Source organism: Plecotus auritus (genome assembly GCF_963455305.1).
Source record: "Plecotus auritus genome assembly, chromosome: 4".
In the NCBI taxonomy this organism is placed as follows: domain Eukaryota; kingdom Metazoa; phylum Chordata; class Mammalia; order Chiroptera; family Vespertilionidae; genus Plecotus; species Plecotus auritus.
In genome coordinates this window covers 131570984-131596769 of record NC_137775.1, presented here as the reverse complement: position 1 = coordinate 131596769, position 25786 = coordinate 131570984, and the positions used below count along the sequence as shown (strand labels likewise).

Below are 25786 nucleotides of genomic sequence, written 5' to 3'. Positions count from 1 at the left end.
TATAAGGATGCTATAGAAATGCTAGGGGAAGAATAGAGAACTTCAACAAAGAGATGTTAAACACAAAAAAGCACATAGAAACCATAAAAAAGAAGCAATCAGAAATGAAGAATACAATAACAAATTGAAAAATACACTAGAATAAATCAACAGCAGATTAGATGAAGCAGAGGACTGAAACAACAATTTGGAAGACAAGGTAGCAGAAAACACCCAATCAGAATAGCAAAAAGAAAAAGAATTAAAAAAAAAAAGATAGTTTAAGGGACCACTGAGACAATATTGAGCATAACAATATTTGCATCATAAGGGTACCAAAGAGAGAAGCTAGGGATTGAGAACCTATTCAAAGAAATAATGACTGAAAACTTCCCTAACCTGGTAAAGGAAAAGACATACTCATCCAGGTAGCACAGAGAGTACTAAACAAGATGAACCCAAAGCAGTCTACACCAAGGCACATTGTAATTAAAATGGCAAAGTTAAAAGACAAAGAGAATATCTTAAAAGAAGCAAGAGAAAAACTGTTAGTTACCCTCAAGGGAGCTCACATAACACTGTCAGCTGATATTTAAACAGAAACATGTCAAGCCAGAAGGGAGTGGAACAAAATATTCAAAATGATGAAAAGCAAGGACCTATAACCAAGATTACTCTACCCAGCAAAACTATCATTTAGAATTGAAGGACAGATAAAGAGCTTCCTAGACAAGAAAAACGTAAAGGATTTCATCACTACCAAACCAGTATTACAAGAAATGTTAAAGACTCTTTAAGAAGAGAGAGAAAAAAAGATCAAATATATGAATAATAAAATGGAAATAAATACATATCTATCAACAATTACTTTCAATGCAAATAGATTAAATATGCCAGTCACAAGACATAGGGTAGCTGAATGGATAAGAAAACAGACCCAAGCCCTGGCCAGGGTGACTCATTTGGATGGAGCATTGTCCTGTGGACTGAAGGGTCATGGGTTCAATTCCCGGTCAGGGCACATACCCAAGTTGTGGGTTTGATCCCCAATCAGGGAGTGTATGAGAGGAGGCTGATTGTTGTTTGCCCTCACTTTCCCTCTCTCTAAAAAAATTAATACAATAAAAAGAAAACAAGACTCGTATATATCTTGTCTAAAAGAGACCTACTTCAGATAGAAAGACACACAGACTAAAAGTAAACAAATGGAAAAGGATATTTCATACAAATGGAAAGAAAAAAAACTGGGGGAGCAATACTTACATCAAACAAAATAGCCTTTAAAACAAAGGCTATAATAAGAGATAAAGGACATTACATAATGATAAAGGGGTCAATCCAACAAGAGGATATAGCCCTTGTAAATGTTTATGCATGCAACATAGAAGCACTTAAATATACAAAGCAAATATTAATATACATAAAGGGAGAGAGCTACAGTATTAGTCATAGCAGAGGACTTCAACACACCATTGACATCAATGGATAGATTTGCCAGACAGACAATCAAAAAGGAAACAGCAGCCTTATATAACACCTTAGACTGGATGGATTTATTTGATATTTTTAGAGCATTTCACCCTAAAGCAAAAAAACTGAAAAACACAAAAATATATGGAAGCCAAATAACATATTACTAAATAATGAATGGGTTAACAATGAGATCAAATCAGAAATAAAGATACCTTGAGACAAATGAAAATGAAAATACAACAACCCAAAATCTATGGGAAACAGCAAAAGCAGTTATAAGATGGAAATTCATAACAATACAGGCCTACCTCAAGAAACAAGAAAATTCTCAAATAAACAATCTAACCCTACACCTAAATAAAACTAGTAAAATATCAATTAACAAAGCCCAAAGTAAGTAGAAGAAAGGACATAAATAAAATACTCTAAAGAAATACACAAGATCAATGAAACCAAAACCCAGTTCTTTGAAAAGATAAACACAATTAACAAACTATTAACCAGACTCATCAAGAAAAAAAGAGAGAAGACCCAAATAAATAAAATCAGAATTAAAGAGAAGTGACAACTGATACCACAGAAATACAAGGAATTGTAATAAAATACTAGTAATAATTATATGCCAACAAATTGGACAATCTGGAAGAAATGGATAAATTCCTAGAAACACACCTTTCAAGATTGAATCAAGAAGAAACAGAAAATCTGAACAGACCGATTACTATCTACAAAATTGAATCAGAAATAAAGACAATTCTTAACCAAACCTAAAGATTCCATAAAAAAACTACTAGAACAGATAAATGAATTCAGTAAAGTAGCAGGATACAAAATTTATATTCAGAAATTAGTTGCATTTTTATCCATTTGTACGCCATAAGCTTCTAGAGATGCAAGCGGCGGACCTTTTCTAATTAAACTCAAAAATCGTAGCAGTTAACTGGTTAAACATCAATCATGAACTATCAGAAAGAGAAATTAAGAAAACAATTCCATTTACAATTGCATCAAAAAATAAAATACATAGGAATAAATTTAACTAAAGAGGTAAAAGACCTGTACTTGAAAAATTAGAAGACATTGAAGAAAGAAACTGAAGAATATACAAATAAATGAAAGCATATACTAAATTCATGAATAGGAAGAATGAATATCATTAAAATGCCCATACTACCCGAAGCAATCTATAGATTCACTGCAATCCCTATCAAAATACAAATGGCATTCTTTACAGAACTAGGACAAATAATCCTAAAATTTTTATGGAACCATAAATACCCCAAATGGCCACAGCTATCTTGAGAAAGAAGAACAAATTTGGAGGTATCACACTGTATGATATCAAAGTATACAACAAGGCTATAGCATGGACTGGCATAAAAACAGAAACATCGAACAATGGAACAGAATAGGGAGCCCAGAAATAATTCCATGCCTACATGGTAAATTAATATATGACAAAGGAACTGAAACCATAAAACTCATAGAAAAATATAGGCAGTAAACTCTCAGACATTCCTCTCAGTAATATGTTTTCTGATACATCTCCTCAGGCAAGGGAACAAGAGAAAAAATAAACAAATGGGACTATATTGAGCTAAAAATTTTGCACAGCAAAGGAAACCATCAACAAAATGAAAAGACTGAACAGGACAACATATTTGCCAATGATACATCTGATAAGGGGTTAATATCCAAAATTTATAAAGAACTCATACAATTCAACACCCAACAAACAAACAATCCAATTAAAAAATGGGCCCAGGACCTAAATAGACACTTCTCTAAGGAGGACATTCAGATTGCCAATAGATGTATGAAAAGATGCTAATGTCACTAATCATCAGAGAAATGCAAATTAAAATCACAATGAGATATCGCCTCACACTTGTCAGAATACCTATCTTCAATAAAATCAATAAATAACAAATGTTGCTGTGGATGTGGAGAAAAGGGAACCCTGGTGCACTGTTGGTGGGATTGAAAATTGCTGCAGCCCCTATGGAAAACAGTGTGAAGTTACTTCAAAAAATTAAAAATTGGCCCTGGCTGGTATGGCTCAGTAGGGTAGTGTTGGCCTGCACACCAAACAGTCCTTGGGTGAAGTTTAAAAAAAATGTACAAAATTGAACTACCATACAATCCAGCAATTCCACTTCTGGGTACATATCCAAAGAAATCCAAAACATGAATTCGAAAATATATATACATCCTTATTTTCATTGCAGCATTATTTACAATATCAAGATATGGAAGTAACCCAAGTGCCCATCAATAGATGAGTGGATAAAGAAGTGGTACATATATATAATGGATATTACTCAGCCATAAAAAAGAATTAAATCTTACTATTTGCAACTACATGGGAAGACCTAGAGGGTATTATATTAAGTGAAATAAGTCAGAGAGAGAAAGAGAAATACCATATGATTTCATTTATATGTGGAATCTAAAGAACAAAACAAACAAACAAAATAGAAACAGACTCATAGATACAGAGAACAAACTGAGGGCTGCCAGATGGGAGGGAGTTGGGGGTGCTGAGTGAAAAAGGTGAAGGGATTAAGAAGTACTAATTGGTAGTTACAAAATAGTCCTGGGGATGTAGACCAAGGAATAGGGAATAAAGTCAAATGATACTGTAATAACTGTGTATGATGCTAGGTGGGGACTAAAATTATCTGGGGATCACTTTATAAATTATAGAATTATCTAACCACTATGCTGTACACCTGAAACTAATATAAAATAATACTGAATGTTAACTGTAATTGAAAAATAAAATTTAAAAAAGAAAGACTAGCACAAAATAAACCAGTTGGCCACAGACATGACCAACCATGACATGATCTGTAAACGTCTTACCCATAGAACAAAGTCTGGTTAAGAAGACTGTAATGTAACCAAGATAAGCCATCAATTAATAACTTGTCTGAGGTAACAAGGTTTCTTTATTGTTCTACATACATTCTAGACAAAGAAGAATACACAAAGTGAGCATTTGTTATTATGCCTTTCCCATAGCATGGTTCTCATGCTGTAATTCTCATGAGCAGTACTGGTTAGCTACTGTACATTAAAACACGCCCATGCTGAAGCCTGGAATACTACCATGGCATTCTTAAAGGAATATCTTTTAAGAGTATCCCGACTCCCTTCACTCCATTTCTCTATTCATCAAAGATTTATGATAACCTATACCTGGGTCTTTTTCTTTGACCGAACCTGTCTCTCTTCCTCCACTCCTATTCTCTCAATAGGGAGGACCCTGTATAAATGATGAAGATGGTAATTTTGCCAGTTATATTTACTATTAATCAATAAATTAGCTTTCTAGTTTGAAAGAAAATTCTCGGTCATATCATCCTATCCTTGCAACAGATATCAATTTCACATTTTAGGATGCGAACATGGCTTAATATTAAAAGAAAAGCCAAAATATTGGGGGAACACTTTGTAAAGTATATGACTGTCTATGCAGTACATCTGAAACCAATACAAAATAATATTGAAAGTAAACTGTAATTTTAAAAATAAAAATGTAAAAGAAAAGAAAAGCAAAATAAAGAAGTATTTATTAACTAAATACTGAGGGATGAATAACTTGCATAAACACAGAGAAAATATTAAAAATATATCTTCATTATTTCTGAATTTGAAATGGATACACTGTTTTTCAATTATTTGGCTGAGAATTTTACCCCTTACACGCATGGGAAATAAAGTTTAAACAATTCCAATGTGTATGTGTCTAGAAGCTGATTTTGGTTGAAAGCACAATTCTCTACGGTTAGGTTTTAAACAACTGGATTGAACCTATGAACCTGAGAAGAAACCCGTCTAACTTATTTCATATATATATTGTATGTTCTTTAAAGGTTTCAAAAACTCAGGAAGAAAAGGAGCCTGGAAGCTGGGGGGTATAATAGAAGATGCATTTAGAGCAGTGGCCATCAACCTTGGCTGCACATTAGAATCACCTGGGGGAGCTTTTAAAAATCCCTCTGCCAGGCTGTGTCCCAGACCAATTAAATCAGACCCACTGGGGCAGTGGTCGGCAAACTGCGGCTCGCGAGCCACATGCGGCTCTTTGGCCCTTTGAGTGTGGCTCTTCCACAAAATACCACGGCCTGGGCGAGTCTATTTTGAAGAAGTGGTGTTAGAAGAAGTTTAAGTTTAAAAAATTTGGCTCTCAAAAGAAATTTCAATTGTACTGTTGATATTTGGCTCTGTTGACTAATGAGTTTGCCGACCACTGCACTGGGGGTATGATCCAGGCATTAAGGCTCCCCACGTGATTCCAGTCTGCAGCCAGGATGAGACACACTGATTCATAATGAGTGAACCGTTCCAGCCAGAGGCAGTTATGACAAAGGCAGTGTAGAGTCATTCAGAACACAGAGTGCAGAGAGCAGTCATGGGCAAGTAAAAGTAGATGAAGCCACTCACCCTTATGGTCCTAAATGCTGGACTCTTTTTGCTTCTTTTATTTACTTTTTAATTGGGGTGTATCAATATTTACCAGCAGAAAGTAATATTGTTGTACAGATCAACATTGTAAACTTATTAAACATTGGTTAAATACACTGTGTGGTATTTCCCTTGTTCTCTTCATGACCAAATTTGACTGAGTCTGACACCACCTTCATTTGCTGGTGGCAGCCCCTGGAGTGGCAGGCCTGGTGCCTGGAGGGTAACCTTAACCTCCTTTTGTGATGAAAACATCTTATAACCCCCAATTCCTATCTTTCCCCCATCATGGGTAATTTGTGTTAGGATGCTATTCTCAAAGCTCAGCCAAGTATCCGTGAGAAAACAACTGTTAGAGTCTGTTTCATGGAATTTGAACTGTAAAAAAAGAAAAAATGAGGTCAGGACCCAGCCAAACCAACAAGGTACCTGCCAAACCACACCTTATCCTCCTCAATCAGCAAAAATATCATCCACCGCCTGACTCCTCTTACCTCACCAATAGAAGCTCATTCATTCCCTTATTAGGACACTGGCAGTGGGGAGAGGGACTGCTCGTGTCTGAGGCCCAGGAGTGGCTTCCACAACATGTGCAGCTCATCAAAGACGAGAAGAGGGTAACAGCCACCGAGGGAGGAGACTGGAAAAATTACATCCTCACTGCATGGAGGACAATCCATCTCGGTAGGCCATAATTATGGTTTTGGATTAAAAAAATTTTTTTTGAAGGCCAAACCAAAAAAACTCAGGACTAATTTTTTTTTAAAATGCATTTTTTTTTGGAAGGGGTTTTGCTTTAGAAATGCAGTCAAGGAATTTCAAGTTGAATGCTTCCAGAGAGTTGACTATGTAGTCAATGAGTACCTGGTCTTACCCATCTAGAAGGGCTGGGCTTGGATCGTCTCTCTAGTTCTAGAGCACACACCTGAACCTAGAAGTGTCATTTGCTTTTTTATTTTATTTTTTTAAAACCCTGTAACAAAATAAAAGCCCTGTCCCCTTCTGTATTTCTGCTTCTCATATGTCTAAGGGGTCCTGTTCTGACTCTTGTCTTAGCTTACCACCTCTTTTTTTCTCACAATGTAGCACCATTCACACCAGGCTTTTTTTTCTATGATATTAGAGTAGCTTCCAAATCAAAATAAGAAGTCTCCCTGTTATGATCTGTGTCAGCAGAGCTGTCCTGTTAATCCCATCTTGTGTAGTGGCTAAGCTGTTTTCAGAGCCAACTCATGAGCTCACATCCATTCAAGCAATAACAGATGACAATTCTAACTTTCTAGAATTTACAAAACACGTCCATCATGGGCATGCTCTGATATGATTGCTAGAATACCAGTGAGATAGACACTGTTATTCCTACTTCACAGCTGAAGAAGTAGGCTTGGCAGAGGTGGGTGATTTGCAGTCAGCCAGGACATCAGTAGAATTTGGGGCTTTTCTGACTGGTGCTTTCACCCACCTCAAGGATGTCATAAACATGTGGTTCTGCTCAGACAAGGAGCTCTGAAACTACCAGAGAGAATTTACGTCTTCAAGTTCCCCAGGTTCCTCTACTAGTAAATGAAGGGTGTTCAGGTCCCTGGGAGATTGTGGGAGGCCCCGGGATGCACATCACTCCTCTGGGGTTGGGCTGCTTGCTGATAATATTGACTCCTTGTTCAAGTTGTAGTGACATTTCTAAAGCTAAAAAGTTGAACACAACAGCCGCTGTCTATTTAAAAATAAACAGTAACATTGGTAATTAAAAAAAAATAAAAGAGGAATGTATTAGACCAGCCAACCTTGACTTTGAATGAGTGAAGCAAGTGAATAAATTGTTTAAAAGGACGAGGATGCTTATTTAATGGCGATTAATTTCCATTTGTGCAGTACTTCTTACCTGCCAGGCAATCGACGGGATTTCTTTTTTCTTTTTTTTTTTTTTTTGTTGTTTTTTTTTATTTTTTTTTTATTTTAACATTGTTTTATGAAACAGCAAATTTTTATTTTATTTTATTTTATTTTTTTTAAGTAAATCTTTATTCAGATTATTACAATTATTTCTCCTTTTTCCCCCCATAGCTCCCCTCCACCCCTTTCCCACCCCACCTTCTGCCCTTACCTCCCCCCCACTGTCCTCATCCATAGGTGTATGATTTTTGTCCATTCTCTTCATGAACCCCCCATACCCCTTTCCCCCTGAGAATTATCAGTCCACTCCCTTTCTATGCCCCTGATTCTATTATATTCACCAGATTATTCTGCTCCTCAGGTTTTTAATTCACTTGATTTTTAGGTTCGCTTGTTGATAGATATGTATTTGTTGTTCATAATTTTTCTCTTTACTTTTTTCTTCTTCCTCTTCTTTAAGAATACCTTTCAGCATTTCATATAATACTGGTTTGGTGGTGATGAACTCCTTCAGCTTTTTCTTATCTGTGAAGCTCTTTATCTGCCCTTCAATTCTGAATGATAGCTTTGCTGGGTAGAGTAACCTTGGTTGTAGGTTCTTGCTATTCATCACATTGAAAATTTCTTGCCACTCCCGTCTGGCCTGCATAGTTTCTGTTGAGAAGTCAGCTGACAGTCGTATGGGTGCTCCCTTGTAGGTAATTAACTGTTTTTCTCTTGCTGCTTTTAATATTCTCTCTTTGTCTTTTGCTCTTGGCATTTTAATTATGATGTGTCTTGGTGTGGTCCTCTTTGGATTCCTTTTGTTTGGGGTTCTGTGGGCTTCCTGGACTTGTAAGTCTATTTCTTTCACCAGGTGGGGGAAGTTTTCGGTCATTATTTCTTCAAATAGGTTTTCAGTATCTTGCTCTCTCTCTTCTTCTGGCACCCCCATAATTCTGATGTTGGTACGCTTGAAGTTGTCCCAGAGTCTTCTTACATTATCTTCAACTTTTTGGATTTTTTTTTTTTTTGCTTTTTGCTTTTTCGGTTGAGTGTTTTTTGCTTCTTTGTATTTCAATTCTTTGACTTGATTCTTGTGTTCCTCTAGTCTGATGTTGGGTCTCTGTATAATATTTTTTATTTCAGTCAGTGTATGTTTAATTTCTAGTTGGTCCTTTTTCATATCTTCGAGGGTCTCGTTATATTTATCGGCCTTTTCTAGGATATTCTTAAAAAGTCTTATAACCGTGGTTTTGAATTCTATATCCAGTCGTTTGTTTTCCTCCATTTCTTTCGTTTGTGATCTGATTCTTTGACCCCGCATTTTCACTGATTCCCTGTGTTGGTAAGGTAGATATTTGTGCTAGGTTTCCAATATGGCCCAGTGGGTTTGCTTCCCCAGTTAACCTGAGGTGGACACTCTTGGTGCACCCCTTTGTGGACTGTGTGTACAGCCTTGTTGTAATTAAGTCTTTATTGTTGTTGGTATCACTGGGAAGAATTGACCTCCGGGTCAGTTGGCTGTAAGGATCAGCTGTGTTTATGCTGGGAGAAGCCCGGTGCTGGAGACAGCCCTATAGGATTAGACTTGCCAAATTGCAATAGCCTCTGTGCTCAGCTTGGATGGGGTGGAGCCTCAGTCTTGGCTTCCTGTCAGCCCCGCCCCTGCGCGCACGTGCGCTGTCAGTCCTCCGCCTTCCCCGGCTCCCGAGTCTCCGCCTGAGAGTCCAGACTCCCCCCACAAGAGCGTGGGTCCCCAGTGGCTCGCCTGAACCGGGGTTCACTGCAGTCAGAACTGGGGCACAGTGCCGTCAAGAGCCTCTGACTCCCCTCCACCAGGGAAAGCCCGCGGCAACCTCCGCAGCCCTTGTGCGCACCGGCGCGGGCGCGCTTTCAGTCCTCCACCTTCCCCGGCTCCCGAGTCTCCGCCCGAGAGTCCAGACTCCCCCCACAAGAGCGTGGGTCCCCAGGGGCTCGCCTGGAACTGGGGTTCACTGCAGTCAGAACTGGGGCTCAGTGCAGTCAGAATCCTCTGACTCCCCTCCACTAGGGAAAGCCTGTGGCAACCCCCGCAGCCTTTGTGCGCACCGGCGCTCGCGCGCGTGTGCACTTTCAGTCCTCCGCCTTCCCCGGCTCCCGAGTCTCCGCCCGAGAGTCCAGACTCCCCCCACAAGAGCGTGGGTCCCCAGGGGTTCGCCCGGAACTGGGGTTCAGTGCAGTCAGAACTGGGGTTCAGTGCGGTCGGAGGCTTCCTTCCCCCTTCCGCCAGAGGAAGTCAGCCAGGCTCTCAGCCGCCCTTCCTCTCTGCGCGCACAAAGCCCCTTTGCCGTACCTCCAATTCTCTGTGAGCTTTTCTCCTTCCTTCTAGTTGTAGAATTTTCACTCAGCCTGCTTTCCTGTGGTTCTGGATGGTGTCCGTTCTGTCTTTTAGTTGTAGTTTTGAAATTGTTGTGCGAGGCAGCAGTTTAGGTGTTTACCTATGCCGCCATCTTGGTTTCTCCTGCAATCGACGGGATTTCATCGAATCCTTACAATAGCATTGAATAGACATGATTATTCTTTCCTCCCCACCCCACAAACAGTATTTTTTATTTGTCACCATTAAAAGTCTGAATTTTAAACAGATGCTTGAACTGAGGACTCATATCCATCAACTCGTTCAATGTTAGCACCTGTCTCATCCCCAGTAACTTTCCCAGAACTGCTACCTTCACCATGAAGCTCCATGAGTTTTCCTAGTTCCAACTTGGGCTTCTTCAGCCTTCTGACTTTTCTAACAAAGACATCATAGATCTGACAATAGATTGGCAAGCCTTTTCTGTGTCTTTTCCAATGCTATCTGGATTTCAAGTCATTTGTCTACAACTCTCGGGTCACGATTTCCATCATCCTCTTCCAGATTTGGCAGACCTGTTGATGCTGAGCATAAGAGGTCATCTGAATCTGATGGTTGTGGTTTTTCAGTAAAACCAACATAGAATAGATGAAGCAAATAACCATTGGTAGTCTTGACATTAACATGAACTTCAATCATGGTCTGCCATTTTTTGACCATGGAGCACATTTTGTGTCTCCACTGGAAAGGTCCATGCCATGGAAATTACTCAGGCAGTTTTTGCCCTGCACATCCTCAGTAGCTTGAATTTTCCAAATGCAACTTAATCATTCTGCAGATCAGCTAGGCTCACTTCAAAAACATGACCCTTGATACCATCAGATGTAATTTTGGTTCTTTGAATTCCCCTGACTGGTGCTTTTCCAGTGTTTCTTATATTGAACATAGCCAGTGCTTTCACATCATGCCAATCTTCCTTAGAAAATGGATCAACCACTTTCTTCTTGGCTCCCTTTTTAGACATGATTATTCTTATTTTAAGTCTAGATGAGCAAACCTGGCACAAATCACTTGCCCAGGATTACACACGTAGGATTTTAGCTACCATGTGGCTGACCCAAAAGTCTAGGCTGTTTGTACCGCTACAATATAGCATATCTATTTTTTTTCTTAGGTCTCAGTTTTTTTACTTTAACAGGACAAGATTTAGAAGTTAAGATATGGAGAAGTTTAAAGTTATTCGAAGAGTTTATTTTCTTTTAATTGACATAAGAAAGTCATGCGATATTATTAACAATGAAATGAGAGGAGTTGCGAGTTGTATGGAAGTCCAGCTCACCCACTGGGGGAAGAGGTACACTCACTGCCTCTTCATAGGGCCCGTGAAGCAGTATTTTGTCCTCTGGACTGGTTATTTGAGGTAATGCGTCATGAAAGTTCAAAGACCCTCTCCAGACCCTCCTCTCACCCTCTCTTGGCCTGTTCTGCCAGGAGGAGAAGCTTGCTCATCAAGCAGGATCTGATGTCATATTATAATTGCTGCCAGATTCTCCCACTCAAAGACCAGAGGTGAGAGCTGTGAAAGCACAGGCAGGGAATAACATCCGTTAAGTGTTAAGCTGGAGAAAGTGAGGGAGCTACCAGAAGCAGCAGCAGGCCTGGAGCCAGGAGCCAGTCAACACACACACATCCAGGCAGGGAGGAGGTGGGCCAGTCAATCAACCTCTCTGGCCTCATTTTCCTCATCTGTAAAATGGAGGTGGTGATACTTGTAGTGTTGTTGAAGGGCTAAATGAACTAACATTTGCAACGAACTTAGAACAGCATTTGGCACATAGTAAGTAATATGAGTGTTAACCGTTTTTATTGTTTGATCCTCCTTCTCTCCCTCCTCCTCGTTATATGGGAAATAGGTCTTCCAAGGTATGCTGCTCTTTCCAAACATGAAGGGGAGAATTGGGCACTAAAAATATTTCTGACTCAGGATTATAAATTCCTTTTCATTGAAAATATTAACACCAGAGAATACTGAGAAATGTAGAATAAATGTAGGGGAAATTCTTACCTTTTGTTGATAGTCCCTTATTCTTCCTTCCTCTCTCTCCTCCTTCCCTCCCTCCCTCCCTTCCTTCCTTCCTCCCTTCCTTATCCTCACCCAACTGATTTTTAGAGAGGGAGTGAGTGAGAGAGAGAGAGAGAAATATCGATGTGAGAGAAACATTGATTGGTTGCCTCCTGTACGTGCCTCTAGCCCAGGATCGAACTAGCAACCTAGGTATGTGCCCTGTCTGGGAATGGAACCCACACCCCTTTGGTGCGTGGGATGATGCTCCAACCAGCTGAGCCATCCAGCCAGGGGTATCTGTCTTTCTTTTTTGAGCAGTGGGAAGGGGGGGAGGTGTTGCAGCTAAAACATCCAAAAATGCCTTTTATCTCTCATTTTCTCTGTCTCTCTCTTACTCCATGTCACATCTCATTAAAATGTAAAGGGAAATTTATTATCAGACAGCCTTATCTTCCCATGCCAGAAAATGCACATCTCCTGGTGGAAGAGGATAATCCCCTTTTCTATTCTTCTTTGGGGCTGGCTTAACACCCAAACTTAGTGGAGAACTGGTGGATCAGAGCTCTAGGCATGGAGGTTGGTCTGACTCTCACTGGAGCGGCTTTAGACACATTGCCTGGCAGCAGAGCATCCACATGTCCCCACCGTCCCACTACCTTTCAGCCAGCAGGCATTCTAATTGTGCTTGAAAATTATTCTACTTATTGCTTATGAATTCAACTACAAATGTGATGTTAAGGCACTTGAAATCTTTCTGTACTTGTTATGGGTTGAATTGTGTCCTCTAAAAATGATATGTTGACACCCTAACTCCCAGTACCTCAGAATGTGATCTTACTTGGAAATAAGGCCTTTATGGAGGTAATTAAGTTATGATGAGGTTGTAAGGGTAGGCCCTCTTCCAATGTGACTTGTGTCCTTATAGAAAGGGGGAGCTCTGGACATAGACATAGACATACATGGAAGGTAGACTATGTGAAGAAACACAGAGAAAATGCCTTGTGAAGGCTGAGGATTGGCGTGATGAATCTAACGCAAAACCACTAAAGATGGCTAGCAAACCACTGGAAGCTAGGAGAGAGGCGTGGAACAGCCTTCAGAAAGGAGCAACCCTGCCTGTTACTTTAAGATACCTAGTATGTAGGTCTTTGATACCTAGTATGTAGGAAACTAATACAGTTCTCAGTTTAAGGATCGAATGGTTCTACTTTATTAATACATTTTTTCCCCGACAATTTCTAGCACCTTCTACTGCCTATTTAGGTGAGTGGTTCATCACACGGAACCAGCAGCCATCTGATCTATGAAGGTGCCTTCTGTTGTAACTTGGCACATGTATTCTCTCCTATGCTCAGTTTTCACCTTTGCTTCTCTGGTACCTGGGGATTTTGGTTGGAGATTTACCCGTAGCTCTGAGGTGGGCTCATCAAACTCTAGCCTTCTCAGGCTCCCAGGGGCAGCCGGTGACAGAGCTTCTGTTCTCTGGGTGGCGGAATATTTCATAGGATCTCCCTCCCAGCCCATAAATCGTTGGGAGAGGCAGACTCAGAATACTTCCCTACGTCAAGTAACATCAGAAAATTTAAAACGTATGTAGGGAGGGAAAGTACAGTAAGTGGGAAACAAATCTTTCGCATGATACTAATTCCTTACAGACCTGGGGCGGTTCAATCTATGAGTTCAAGGCTGTTCCCCTTGGAATGTGTAGAGATTGTACATACTTCCTGGGTACCCTTCCCTCAGTGAGGATAAAGCACAGTCCCTGTCTATGCTTGAGTCTAAGGAGCTTTTGTCCTTTTGTAACTAGGAAGTGTTCACTACTTATCTGACTGACATCAGAATACCATTCATTTTGCATCAGGCCTCCCCGGATGTATAGGGTTTGCCCAACTTGTGGAGACCTCAGCAAACGAAAATGTAGAGGTGAGGGCCAGGTTTGTTGCACTGAATTCTAGGAAGTCTCTATGCTCATATGATGGGCTGAACTGTACCCTCTCCAAAAATATGTTGAGGTTCTAACCTCTAGTACCTCAGGATGTGACCTTATTTGGAAACAAGATCTTTATAGATGTAATGGAGTTAAAATGAGGTCGTTAGGGTGGAGCCTAATCCAATATGAGCGGTGTTCTTATAAAAAGGGGGAATTTGGACACAGAGAAGGACACAGAGGGCAGATGATGTGAAAAGAATCAGGGAGAATGTCACGTGAAGTAATGGAAGCACAGGAGCTATAGTGCCACAATCCAAGGGGCAGTTAGGACTCCCAGGATCTGGAAATGGCAAGGAAGGCTCCTCTCCTTACAGGACTTAAAGGGACCATGGCCCCGGCGACACCTTGACGTCAGACTTGTAGCATCTAGAATTGTGAGATAGTAAGTTTCTGTTGTTCTAAGCCTCCCAGTTTGCCGTAGTTTGTTATAGCAGCCCTAGGAAATTAACACGACTCTCCACAGTCCTTCATGCTTCTGTGATTACCTGAAAGCTACCTCAGATTCATCCCCCAGGCACCCAGTTCATGCCAGTAGTTACCATTGTTAATCAACATCCCCCCAAACACCCCTTTGAGTGCTTACTCAGTGCTAGGCACCGTGCTAACCACTTTACCTATGTTTTCCTCTTTTTGTAGAGAAATAAACTAAGAAACCCAGTGAGAATTAGTAATTTGCTCAATAGTGTGTGATTAATAAGATGATGCAAATAAAATCTGAATCCAAGTTTATCTGGAGTTCGAATTCTGAATTTATACTCTCCTCACCTGTGAAGATTCCTTCAAGATTGGTGGCATCCAAATCTCTGGCAAACAAACCCTTACTTCTTAGTACACCCTCCTTCACAATGGATCTGGTTTAGGACAACTACGAAAAGTAGTAATTCTATATTTTGCCCCCAAAGTCCATTTTCAGCAAGTTTCATTCAACTTCAGACTTAGCCAAAGTGTAGCAGTGGGTTATCCTTTCTAAGCGGTACGTAAATGCAACAACTAACATCGAGATGATGAGCTCCTCTGATTTTTCTAAAATAGATGGATGTTTTCATGAACACATGTCAATCACAAACTGAACTGAGCCTCCTTCCGCCCCAGCATCAGTTGTTTTGTTGTCTCCTCTGGGGTCCTTAGGAAGGAAAAGGTAGAAAATGTAACATTGACTAGGCAACCACTGTGGTTTACACACGTCAACGTAGCTCGTTCCTTCAATTTCCACTAAACCTGCAAGACAGGTATTACACTTGTGTTTTACAGATGAAGAAACCCAGGCACAGAGAAATCAAAGGACCTGCTTAAGGCTCCACACTTGGTGATGCGGGAGGGGGAAACGCAGGTGCGGGAGGCAGGGGATCTGGCTCCGGTTTCTCATCTGGGAGGAAGCGCCTGTTTCCTGCTCTGAAAGGTGGGTCTGGCCCTGGGAGTACTGAGCCCCCTTTTCCAACCAGCAGGGCAACTGCACTCCAGAAAGGCTGCCTGTGAGATGGCAGAGGGGAGCGCCGGCTCCTCGCTAAAGCCATTCCTTCTGCTCCTGAGGTTCCATGTACCTGAGCCCTGGGCCTAACTCACTCATTCAAAAGTTGCACGAACGCAGTCTTTTTCAATTAAATTCTTAGGTATATCATAACAATTTATTAAATAGCTGTGAAAATTATCTACACAAAAGCTACAAATGTCATGAAATCACATTAAAACGAGGTGTTAAAAAACTACTTAAATTTTACACATTTTATGTATTTTTATCTGGAAACTATGCAGGGTAGTTATGAGCTGTGGCCTTTGGTGGGGTATTGCTGATCCGTGCAAAGAATGCTTTCACTCTTTAAAGAGCAAAGTGGCAAATTTATTTCCTTCTCTTTGGGGTGAATATAATCTCTCTTTTATTATATTATTATTTTACATGACCTCTATTACACACAAAGGGAGTGATTTGGAGAATCGAGTTCTAGAAAAGGTGAGTGTAGACATTCCTTGCAAAGATCAGAAAGTCCTGGAAAGGTAAAGAAAAGACACAGAGAGCAGGCAGAGCTAGCCTCTAAGAGACAAATGTCCAGTGTGGGTTGGGTCCTAAAAGGAGTTCAATGGCATAAAAAGTATTAGACAAAAATGCCAGGTCCACCCTGGCCGGTATGGCTCAGTTGGTTGAGCATCATCCTGTGCCCCATAGTTCGATTCCCCGTCAGGGCACATGCCCTGGTTGCGGGCTCGATCCCTGGTCAGGGTGCATGTGGGAGGCAGTTGATCCATGTTTATATTAAATAAATAAAGAAAGAAAAATACCAGGCCCTACATAGAAAGTTCAGGAATATTCTAATCAATGTCTGTGTGACATGAACTTTACAATAAAGGTCTAAAGAAAAAGTGAAATATGAATGAGAAAAGTACCATATTTTCTCTAGCAATTTATACGTCTTAGTAAAAGTATCTCCTTTACTGGCTACTTTTGTCAGTTGTTTTTAATAAAAAGACATCTTAAAACAGTGGGAATTCGTGTTTATAAATCCAGTGAGAGCAGATACCAGGCAAAGCATACTCCTTCCAACCTGGCTCATGAGTGAAAAACCCACCAGCTACCTAGCTGCTTCCTTGCGTTTATAACCAGGAAAAGTATTTAAGGGCAGAGGGGTGAGGGTGACCTGCTGAGCTTCTTAAATACAAACCTAGTTACGACATCATGAACAAATGCCACTCTGAGATTTTTATTTATGAAGTTGCATGTTGTTCTAGCCTGTGCAAGAATCTTTTCCCAACTCGACAAAAACAAATGGTCTCTCTAAGTTGTTCCTCTGATCTTAAATTTTATTTGGGAAAAATAAGGCTCTTTAATAATGACGTGCATTTGTCTTATACTTAATATCTTCCTGTATCCTTGAATGCATGTCATTTTAATGGAGGGCCTTGACACACTGCACGTTATGAGCTTGTCCGTTTTGTAGCTGTGCCGCAGGAAGATGAAGTGACTTCCCAGAGATCTCAGAACTGATTAGTAAAGGAGGGAGGCCAGAACCCAGACCCTCTGATTCCCACATGCAAGGCCTCTCCCTGCAGCATGGGCTGACCCCTGAGTGGGTTGACCCGGAGCAGGCAGCCAATGCCACTGCTCACCGGCCAGCGGAGCCTCCTGAGCTGCTCTGAAGGCAGGGGCCAGGATGCCAAGATTACGCAGTATGCTCAGTGGTTTTCCAACTTCAGTTTGCAGCTCCTAAAATCTCTTTAGTAGGTTGTGACCACCATTTTTAAATGATATAAAAAAAACATATAGAGAAAATATCAGATGGCAGGAAACTAAATAAAAAGATATCTGTATTCCCACATTATTGTAGCATGATTCACAATAGCCAAGGTATGGAAACAATCTACATATCCATCAACAGATGAATGCATTTAAAAAATGTATACACACACACACACACACACACACACACATATAGTATATACACATACATATACAGGGTGGGGCATAAGTGGATTTACAGTATGTGAAACACAGTTTATTCTTGTATTCTTATTTATTTATTATTGTGTTATTTTCCATACGAACAACTGTAAACCTACTTTTGCGCTACCCTCTATATACATATTTATAATACATATGATGGAATATTATTCAGCCTTATAAAAGGATGAAATCCTGACATTTACAATGTGGATAAATCTAGAGGACATTATGCTAAGTGATAAAAGCTGGATAGAGTAAAACAACAACTGTATGGTATCACTTTTATGTAGAACTAAACATAAAAATGTCACACTATAATGGTGTTTGCCAGGTGTTGGAGTTTTGGGGAAATAGAGAGAGGCTGGTAAAAGGATACAAGCTTTCAGTTATAAGATGAATAAAGTCTGAGCATCTACTGGTAATGTACAGCATGGTGATGATAGCAGATAATACTTTATTATATAAGGGGGATGTGATAAGAGACTAAAACTTAAGTGTTCTCACCAAAAAAAAAAAAAAAAAAGAGAAAGAGAAAACAAGGTAAATATGGGAGGTGATGAGTGTGTTAATTAACTTGATGGTGGGAATCCTTTCACAAGGTACAGATATATGAAACCATCACAGTGTACAATTTACCGATAAAGCTAAAACAAAATCTGTAGTACAACATAAAAAATATCAGGGGGCATTGTACATAGCAAGAGTGAGCACTGTTTTGTGAAATATTTGTTTCAAATACATATGTTTGTATATATATACTAGTATATAGTACTGAGTCACAAAATAAACTTAAGTTTATTACATTTAAGGTTATTTTAATTTAAGTATAAGTTAAAAGAAACTTGTATTTCCTTCAGAGGATCAGAGGAAAAAAGAAAACAGGAAAAGACTGATGTAGCTAATGCTTGATCAGAGGCTGTGCTGGGTCTGAGAGCAGCCACGGTCCCAAAGGGAGCAAGGAACTTTGGGTGGTGGGTGTGGGGAAAGGTCAGAAGAAAGATGCCTGCAGTGGGTGGGAGGTGAAAAGATTAGATAATCTTAGAGCTGGAGCCTGTGTTTTATCTTTTTGTGTTCTTAGTGCCTAGTCCAGCAGCACCCACGGGCACAGGAAAAGCCTTCATGAATATTTGTTGAATAAATGCATAGAAATGAGTGAGGTTTAGATTTTTTTCAGGCTTCTCTTACGAATTCAGTTAGGCTTGGAAATGAATCCAGGCAGTCCTGCATTTATGAAAAGTTTGTTTCAAGAACCTTAATTTGCAAATTAGTTTTTGGAACTTCAAACATCATTACACATGGCAGCTGGGATCTCAGGCCAGCCCACAACCACCTTTTTAGACCCAAGTTATATCTCAAGCTGGTAAGAGAACTGAAGCTACGCTTTTAATGGGAAAAACACATCCTCCCGGGTCCAGTCAAGGAGGCCAGGAGCAAATTAGCCTCCAGATGGCAGAGGAGCACCTCTCCACCCCCCAGTCCTCTTGCTGTGGTTAGACCTGCAGCTGCAAAGCCATTTACCATGGGCTGGGAGAGATGTGAGAAGCAGCAGGAAGTGAGGGCTCATTTCAAGGACAGGCATAGGTCAAAGGCAAGGAGAGGGAAAGAGAAAGAAGCAGTGCCAATAGCATCAACAAGGAGGGAAAAGACGGGGGCCACCGACCCCCCGTCTGTGTGATTGTGGCCTGGTGGCCAGGAAGACACATGGAGACAGTTGAGGCACCTCCATAAGGAGTTGGTGTTGCCATCACACAAGCAATTCAATGATATTATTTGTAGAGTGCTCACAGGAAAGCACAATTACCTGTTTCTCTGACTGTCTTTCTTATTTTTTCATCCATAAACAGCAACTAATAATTTCACTCTTCACCAGGCAAGAGACCCCGAAAAGTCGATCATTTAAAACCAACCATTGAACCTCAAAGTGAGCAAAATTGGCCTGTTTGGTAAGTAAACCAAGAGTCACAAAACTCACTTGCCCTTTACTCTGTAGGAGAGAAGGCCCCTCCCTGCTCCTCCATATTGGCTTATACTTTGAACATAATTCTAACAGACGGGGTTTACTGATTCCTTGGCTACAGCCGAACAGAGTGGGGTCCTAGAGGTGGGCACTTTACCAGCAATTAGAAGAAACAAAAGACATAATGACAAGAGGGAGGATATCCCTTAGTAACTGCATCCACTTAGGGATGGGAGTCTTGTTATCCAAGGAGGGATCACTGTTGCATAGCATGATTAAAAAACTGTATTCATAATGACAATCCTCACCAACTGGAGAGTGTTTCAAATGTGTTGTAATATCTAATTTAAAGAAGGGAAAGAGGGAGTTTTTATTAAACGTTGCTTTTTTTTTTTTTTTTTTATCAGCACAGAAGTCTTTTATTTTTTCCCACTTATCATGCCATGAATTCACAGGGAATGGGTTCCAGCAGCTCCGGCTCCTGTCCATTGGTTCTCACACAGTGTGCGTCTCCGGGTGGAGCAGGCTGACGCTTCAGTGAACCCAGGTGCCTTTCTCTTTGGCCTCCTTCTTTTTCTGGTCATTTTCCTTCACACGTTTCAGGAAGCTATCTCGGCTCTTACAGTGCTTAATATGCTCAATACGTACATTCATTCTCTTGGCAAGAATCTTGCCCTTAACTTGCTTGTTCACAATAATGCCCACTGCATGCTGGGTGACACTGGACACTCCTCCAGTTTTGCCAGGGTAACATTGTAGGGCATTCCTTTGTGAACAGGGCCCATTCCCTTGACGTCCACAATATCACCTTTCTTGTAGATTCACATGTATGTGACCAAAGGAACAATTCCATGTTTTCTAAAAGGCCTAGAGAACATATGGCGGGTGCCTCTCCTCTTTCCCTTTTGTTAGTCATTTTGGCGAATTACTGGAAGATGGCGGTTCTGGCCGAAAGGAAGCAAACATTGCTTTTTTGTTATAAAATTCAGCAGGCTGGAAATTTGCCATCCATATTCCCCAAAAAGATTGGATAATCTAGGCATTCCTATACTTTTTACAAATCTGAACATTGTTATGTACATTTCTTCCATCATTTCTGCTGAATCTTATATAATTACTAGTGGGGTCCCCCAGCCTGGCCTGTGCCCTCTCACAGTATGGGAGCCCTGCGATGGATCGCCCCAAAGAGGTAGGCCCCGCCCACCCATCTGGGGCTCCTCGATGGATTGCCCCAAAGAGGAAGGCCGGAGCCTGGGTCCTCCTCCATGGTGGGCACGGGGCGTGGGAACCCTGGCGGAAGCCGCGTGGAGTAGCCGCCACCTCCCCAGCGTGAGGCAGCGGGGACTCTGCACCACAACCCGCCTCCTCCACGTTAGGCAGGGGAGATGCCGCGAAACGCCTCCTCCACTCCGTGCAGAGCCCAGACCGCCAGGCCTCCCCGCGCTGAGCGGCTGCAGGGCCCCAGCTCCCCTGTGCGAGCAGCCATCTTGTGACGGTGTGAGGGCCTCACAGCATCAGGCGTGATGACCACCTAGGCTATTATTAGTATAGATGCCAATCACTTAGTTCCCTGCCATGTTTTTATCTTAGTTTCCTTAGAAAACAGTGGGATGAACTAATTCCCTATGTTTCTTTGATTCCATGGTTTTAAAATTTACACACCCTTCCACATTTGTTTCAAAGTGTTGCACAAAAACAAAACTTTTTCATTCTCAGGATACATCAGAGCATACTTGTTTATGAGTTTAATTGTTAATGGACTATAAAGCATGAATATTAACAAGAAACCCAAAATCTTGACTCAAGAAGACTTACTAGGGCTTTGAGAAAATGAGAAAGGTAGTGGTGAAAATATTAGACTACAAGTGACAGAATCTCTCAATAATCTTACTAGAAATGAATTAAGCAACATCTTGAATTCTAAAGAACTGAAGAGCCATTCACACCTGCTCCCAAAGATAACATGGCTCTGTGTAGGTTTTGACATGCAGGAATTTTAATGTGCCTCATTAAAAAACACACACAAAAAACACTGCCAATCTTGCAGTTGTAGGTAATGACACTGATAATTATCTGATGCAAATGCAAAGGGAATTAGAATTCATTTTGTTGGGCACCCACTTTGGCATTTAACCTACTACTGCTTTCAAAGCAAAAGGTGCAGAGGCTTTGTGTGTTCAAATGATTCAAATGAAACTTAGATGAGCTGCTTTGTTTATCTAATAACAGGAAACTTAAAGAAGGTATTTTGAACATCAGCACCATGCTGGAAACGGAAGGTTCAAAGATTTAAAATGGTTCTTGCCCGCCAATGAATTACCATCTATAATGGAGAGAACAGGCATGCTCACCACTAACTTCAGAGCAAGGCTAATAACAGGAGGATGGACAAGGTTTATTAGCATGGAGAGAAAAGAGGAACTGAAGAAGGCTTGTGGAGGAAGGTAGCATTTGATCAGGGCCTTGAAGAACAGGAAGGAAGTCAGAAGCAGAAGAGGTAGATAGAGTTTTTCATCCCCCCCGACACACACACACTCCCCATCTCTTCACTCCCATCGACCCTACCCACTCCACCAAAACTTCCTTAGAATCCAAGTTCTGCATTGAACAGTTCAGAACCTAATCTTGTTTAATGTCTCTATTTCCAATGAAGAAACCAAGACACATGGGGTGCTCCTCATGTAGGGAATAGACGGAGCCAGGGAATGGAGTTGGCTTGTACATGATAAGTTTGGGGAACAATGAGTGGTCTGATTTGGCCAGAGGACGGGGCAGTCAGAATGGGAAGAAACATTAAAGGCAAATTGTGGAGAACTTTGAATACCATATTAAGGAGAGTGGGCTCTATCCTCAAAGGTAGGAGGAGGCGGGGGCAGCAGGGACAGGATCTGAAAAGGGAGAGAGACTGAGGCTGGGACCAGACGAGAGGCAACTGCAATTGTCCAGATGGGAGGCAATGACTGTTGAAATTCAGAAAATGACAGAGTGAGCCGAGAAGAGTGGGATAGACACAGAGAAAGTACGGTGATAGAACCAAGGAACCACAGGCATGATGGGGTGGGGAAAGAGTTGGGACCAGAGAGAGAGAGAGAGAGAGAGAGAGAGAGAGAGAGAGAGAGAGAGAGAGAGAATCTTTTCCTAGAATTCCAGGCTCTGTTGTTTACCAGCTGTGTGGCACCGGGAAAGCCTTTCATGTACCATGTGCCTCAGTTTCCTCATTGGAAATGGGGGCATTAAACAAGATCAGTGGTTTCTGAACTGTTCCATGAAGAACTAGGATTCCCAGCAAGTTTTGATGCAGTGGGTAGGGTGGGTGGATAGAGAAGGGGGCCCCAGGGAGTGTGGGGGGTGAGCAATGGGGCGTGATTGGAGAGTGTAGTGGGAATGAGGAGCTCTAGATCCAAAACCACCTATTTAACAGAACATCTCCTTTTGGGAACAGAATTCCTCGTAACACTAAATTTCTAACAGAAACCCCCAAACAAACAAAAAAGCCCAACTAGTTTGATAACCACTGAATGACACAGATAACCTCTCAAATCCCTTTGAGCTGACCACAGAAACCGGTTATCCAAGAGATCTGCTAACATAGTAGATGTGGGCCTCGTTTTTAAGACCCCGTGTGTTCCTCTGTTTATTTGATTAACTGCTGCACAAATGCTGGAAACAACTGGAACAGCAATTGTCATGCTGAATCGGTGCCAAAACTCTCAAAAATGGGAAAGATTTACTGAAAGGCCACTTGGTGTTCTTACTCTCGCGCGCAGTACCTTTTTCCAAGACTCAGTAAGTTTTCCAAACCTCACAAGCGCCAGTGTGAAGAGGTACCTTGCCTACGAGTACAAAAACACGGCTTCACTGCTGACTGCTGTCAGGCTCCGGGTAAGTTAAGTTACTGCTCTGGGTTCCGTTTCCTTGTCTGTAGAATGAGAGCCTTGCAGCAAACAATCCTAGAGGCCCCTTCCAGCTTCAACATTCCAGGATTTCATGATCCTAAACCTTGGAGCCTCTTATCTCAGCAATTCCCAGATCAATAGCATGTGCTCTCAGTCTCTCTCTGTCACAGTCAGATGGTCAGTATATTAAGGGCTTTGGGCTGTTGACTTTAAGGATTGGGCAATGTGTGCCTTAGCCAAATCTGAGTCCTGCAAATGGATCATTCTGAGCAGAGGGCTCAGGCCTAAATTAACAGCAGATCTTCAGACACACAATGCTTTGTGGGCCAGTATCTGGAGCAGAGAAACCCTGTGCCTAGGTAAAAACCCCTGTGACGGTCTACATACCCCCATAAAAATGGAAACCAATCAGAACAGCTGCACAGTTTAGACCAGAAAGTCTCATACAGTCTGAAACTTACATACTCGCTGCCTCCCTTTGCCTGCTGATTTCTCTTTTTTTCTCCCACTCCCACAATTAAACACAAATTTTTCTTTTACAACAACAATTCCTTTGTAAAAAAAAAAAAAAAGAGAGAGAAAAACAGAGGGAGAAAGTTAAACCAAAGAGGCAAGTGAACACTCACTGGGAGAGCGCGGCCAGGCTGCGTCTTCCCTTCAAACCGGATCCCCTGAGCATGTCTGCAGCTGGAAGGGGCGGAGGTGCTGGAGGTGCTGAGACTCTCTGGCGGTCAGGGTGGGGGCCGGGCCCCATGAGGTGCCATGTTATCTGTGGTTGAAGTGCCGTGTGCAGGATGCTCCTGTGTTTTCCCTTTGTGTTAACACTTTTTGGTCTGTCCCTGTGACGAAAGTCTGGGCTTGTCCTCTGCCAAATCTACTCCTCCCCACCCTTCCCTCAGCATAGGATCATCAGAGAGCTGATTGTTATTTTTTACTGTAATCTCTCTAATAGAAGCCCATCATGTTTAGTTGGTGAAGGGCACCGATTGCTTGGAGATTTCCAAAATGTTATTACTGGGTAGTAGGGGCCAGGATCCCCAGCAGCTTTCATGATGAAGACTTTATATGATTAATTACAATGAATTATCCCAAGGTAGAGAACTGCTTAAAGGAAAAGACACTGATCCATGTGGAAAATAGGGATCATGGAATCACTTGCATACACGATCCAATGCTGAAGAGATCAACGGAAGTCAGCCCACCGAAAAAGTTCACGGAGTGCAGTTCTCAGGCCCTCATTCTGAGCTCTGTTCTCAATTAGCGTTGGTGTAGGTGGCTTCCAAAGCAAACAGTTCCCACTGAGAAATCAAATCTGAGAAGCTCCTTGTATCCCTTATTTCCAGGGAAAGATGCATGATATAAAAATGCAAAGCAAAGGCGAAGGGAAGAAGAGAGACTGCCAATCAGAGATAAACTGGGTTATATAGGACATGGGGTGCTCATACCCCTCCATGAAATGGGGCGGCAGCCTGCCCGGCATATGTTGCAACAGCAGCCCAGTCTGCACCCATGGCGCTCTGCTAGTGATCTTATCAGCCACGCTGGGCAAGGGAGCCTGGTCAGCAACAGCTTGGAAAGCAACCAAATTTGAGCCCCTGAGGATGGGGTGGTGTTGGCTCTACCTGGAGATGACACTCATCTCGGCATGAGTTATGGATACATTTCTTTATCTCTAATAAGCAATGAACAGATTGGTGCTGGGGCACCAAGCTGCTGATGGGACTGGCTTTCTGTCAAAGGAGAACAACTCAGATCTTCACAATGGAAGGTTAAGATGGTCCTTTTGGGAAATAGCAGGAGAAGCAATCCGCTTCACACATCGAGGGCCCCTTCACAGAATGAAAAACATCTTCAAGGGCTACAGCTTTGTGTCACAAACAAGGACACAGAAGCACAGAACATTAAACAATTTGCTATGGAGAACTTCAGTAGCTCCTCTGTGCTCAGCGTAAAGAAGTTTAATTTAATTAGGTGAAATGCTCTCTTCACTTCAACGACCTAGAAAAATTTGGTTGTTTTCCTACTTAAATACTAGGCTGTCATCACAGTCATAATTTATAGAGTAATACAGTTTAATGAACTTCAGAGTTAACTATTTCAAGATATCATAATGCACATACACATTTACATATCTTTTTGATTATGTATATTGTCATTCAACATATACTGACTATGTAACGTAAAGGAGACACTCACTCTCACTGACTTGGCATAAGTTTATCGCTCCAGAGCTGAGATAGAAACATGTGTCAAGGCATTTTGCTACTCTCCTTTCTACCGAATTTTGCCCATTTCATTTTTCCCTTCAAAAAC

At 41.5% G+C, this 25786-nt stretch overlaps 1 protein-coding gene and 2 pseudogenes across 5 annotated transcripts in view; all 3 read right to left on the bottom strand.

Annotated features, from left to right (window-relative positions):
- CALD1 (caldesmon 1) overlaps nucleotides 1–25786 on the bottom strand; it is a 210585-nt gene that overhangs the window by 62919 nt on the left and 121880 nt on the right. The window contains exon 1 of one of the 3 annotated variants that reach the window (XM_080665723.1): nucleotides 24100–24343. The exons of the other annotated variants lie outside the window; for them this stretch is intronic. Coding sequence (XP_080521849.1) covers nucleotides 24100–24227 — 128 coding nt within the window. The 5' untranslated portion in view covers nucleotides 24228–24343. Of the gene's footprint in view, nucleotides 1–24099; nucleotides 24344–25786 lie in introns of those variants that run through there. 3 annotated transcript variants of the gene reach the window in all.
- Nucleotides 10414–11147, bottom strand: LOC308246397 (small ribosomal subunit protein eS1-like; annotated as a pseudogene). The gene has a single exon. The product of its transcript is annotated as a small ribosomal subunit protein eS1-like (transcript).
- On the bottom strand, nucleotides 20014–21063 carry LOC308245958 (large ribosomal subunit protein eL21-like; annotated as a pseudogene). Its single transcript has 2 exons — nucleotides 21004–21063; nucleotides 20014–20479 (listed from the first exon to the last, which is right to left on the bottom strand). The product of its transcript is annotated as a large ribosomal subunit protein eL21-like (transcript).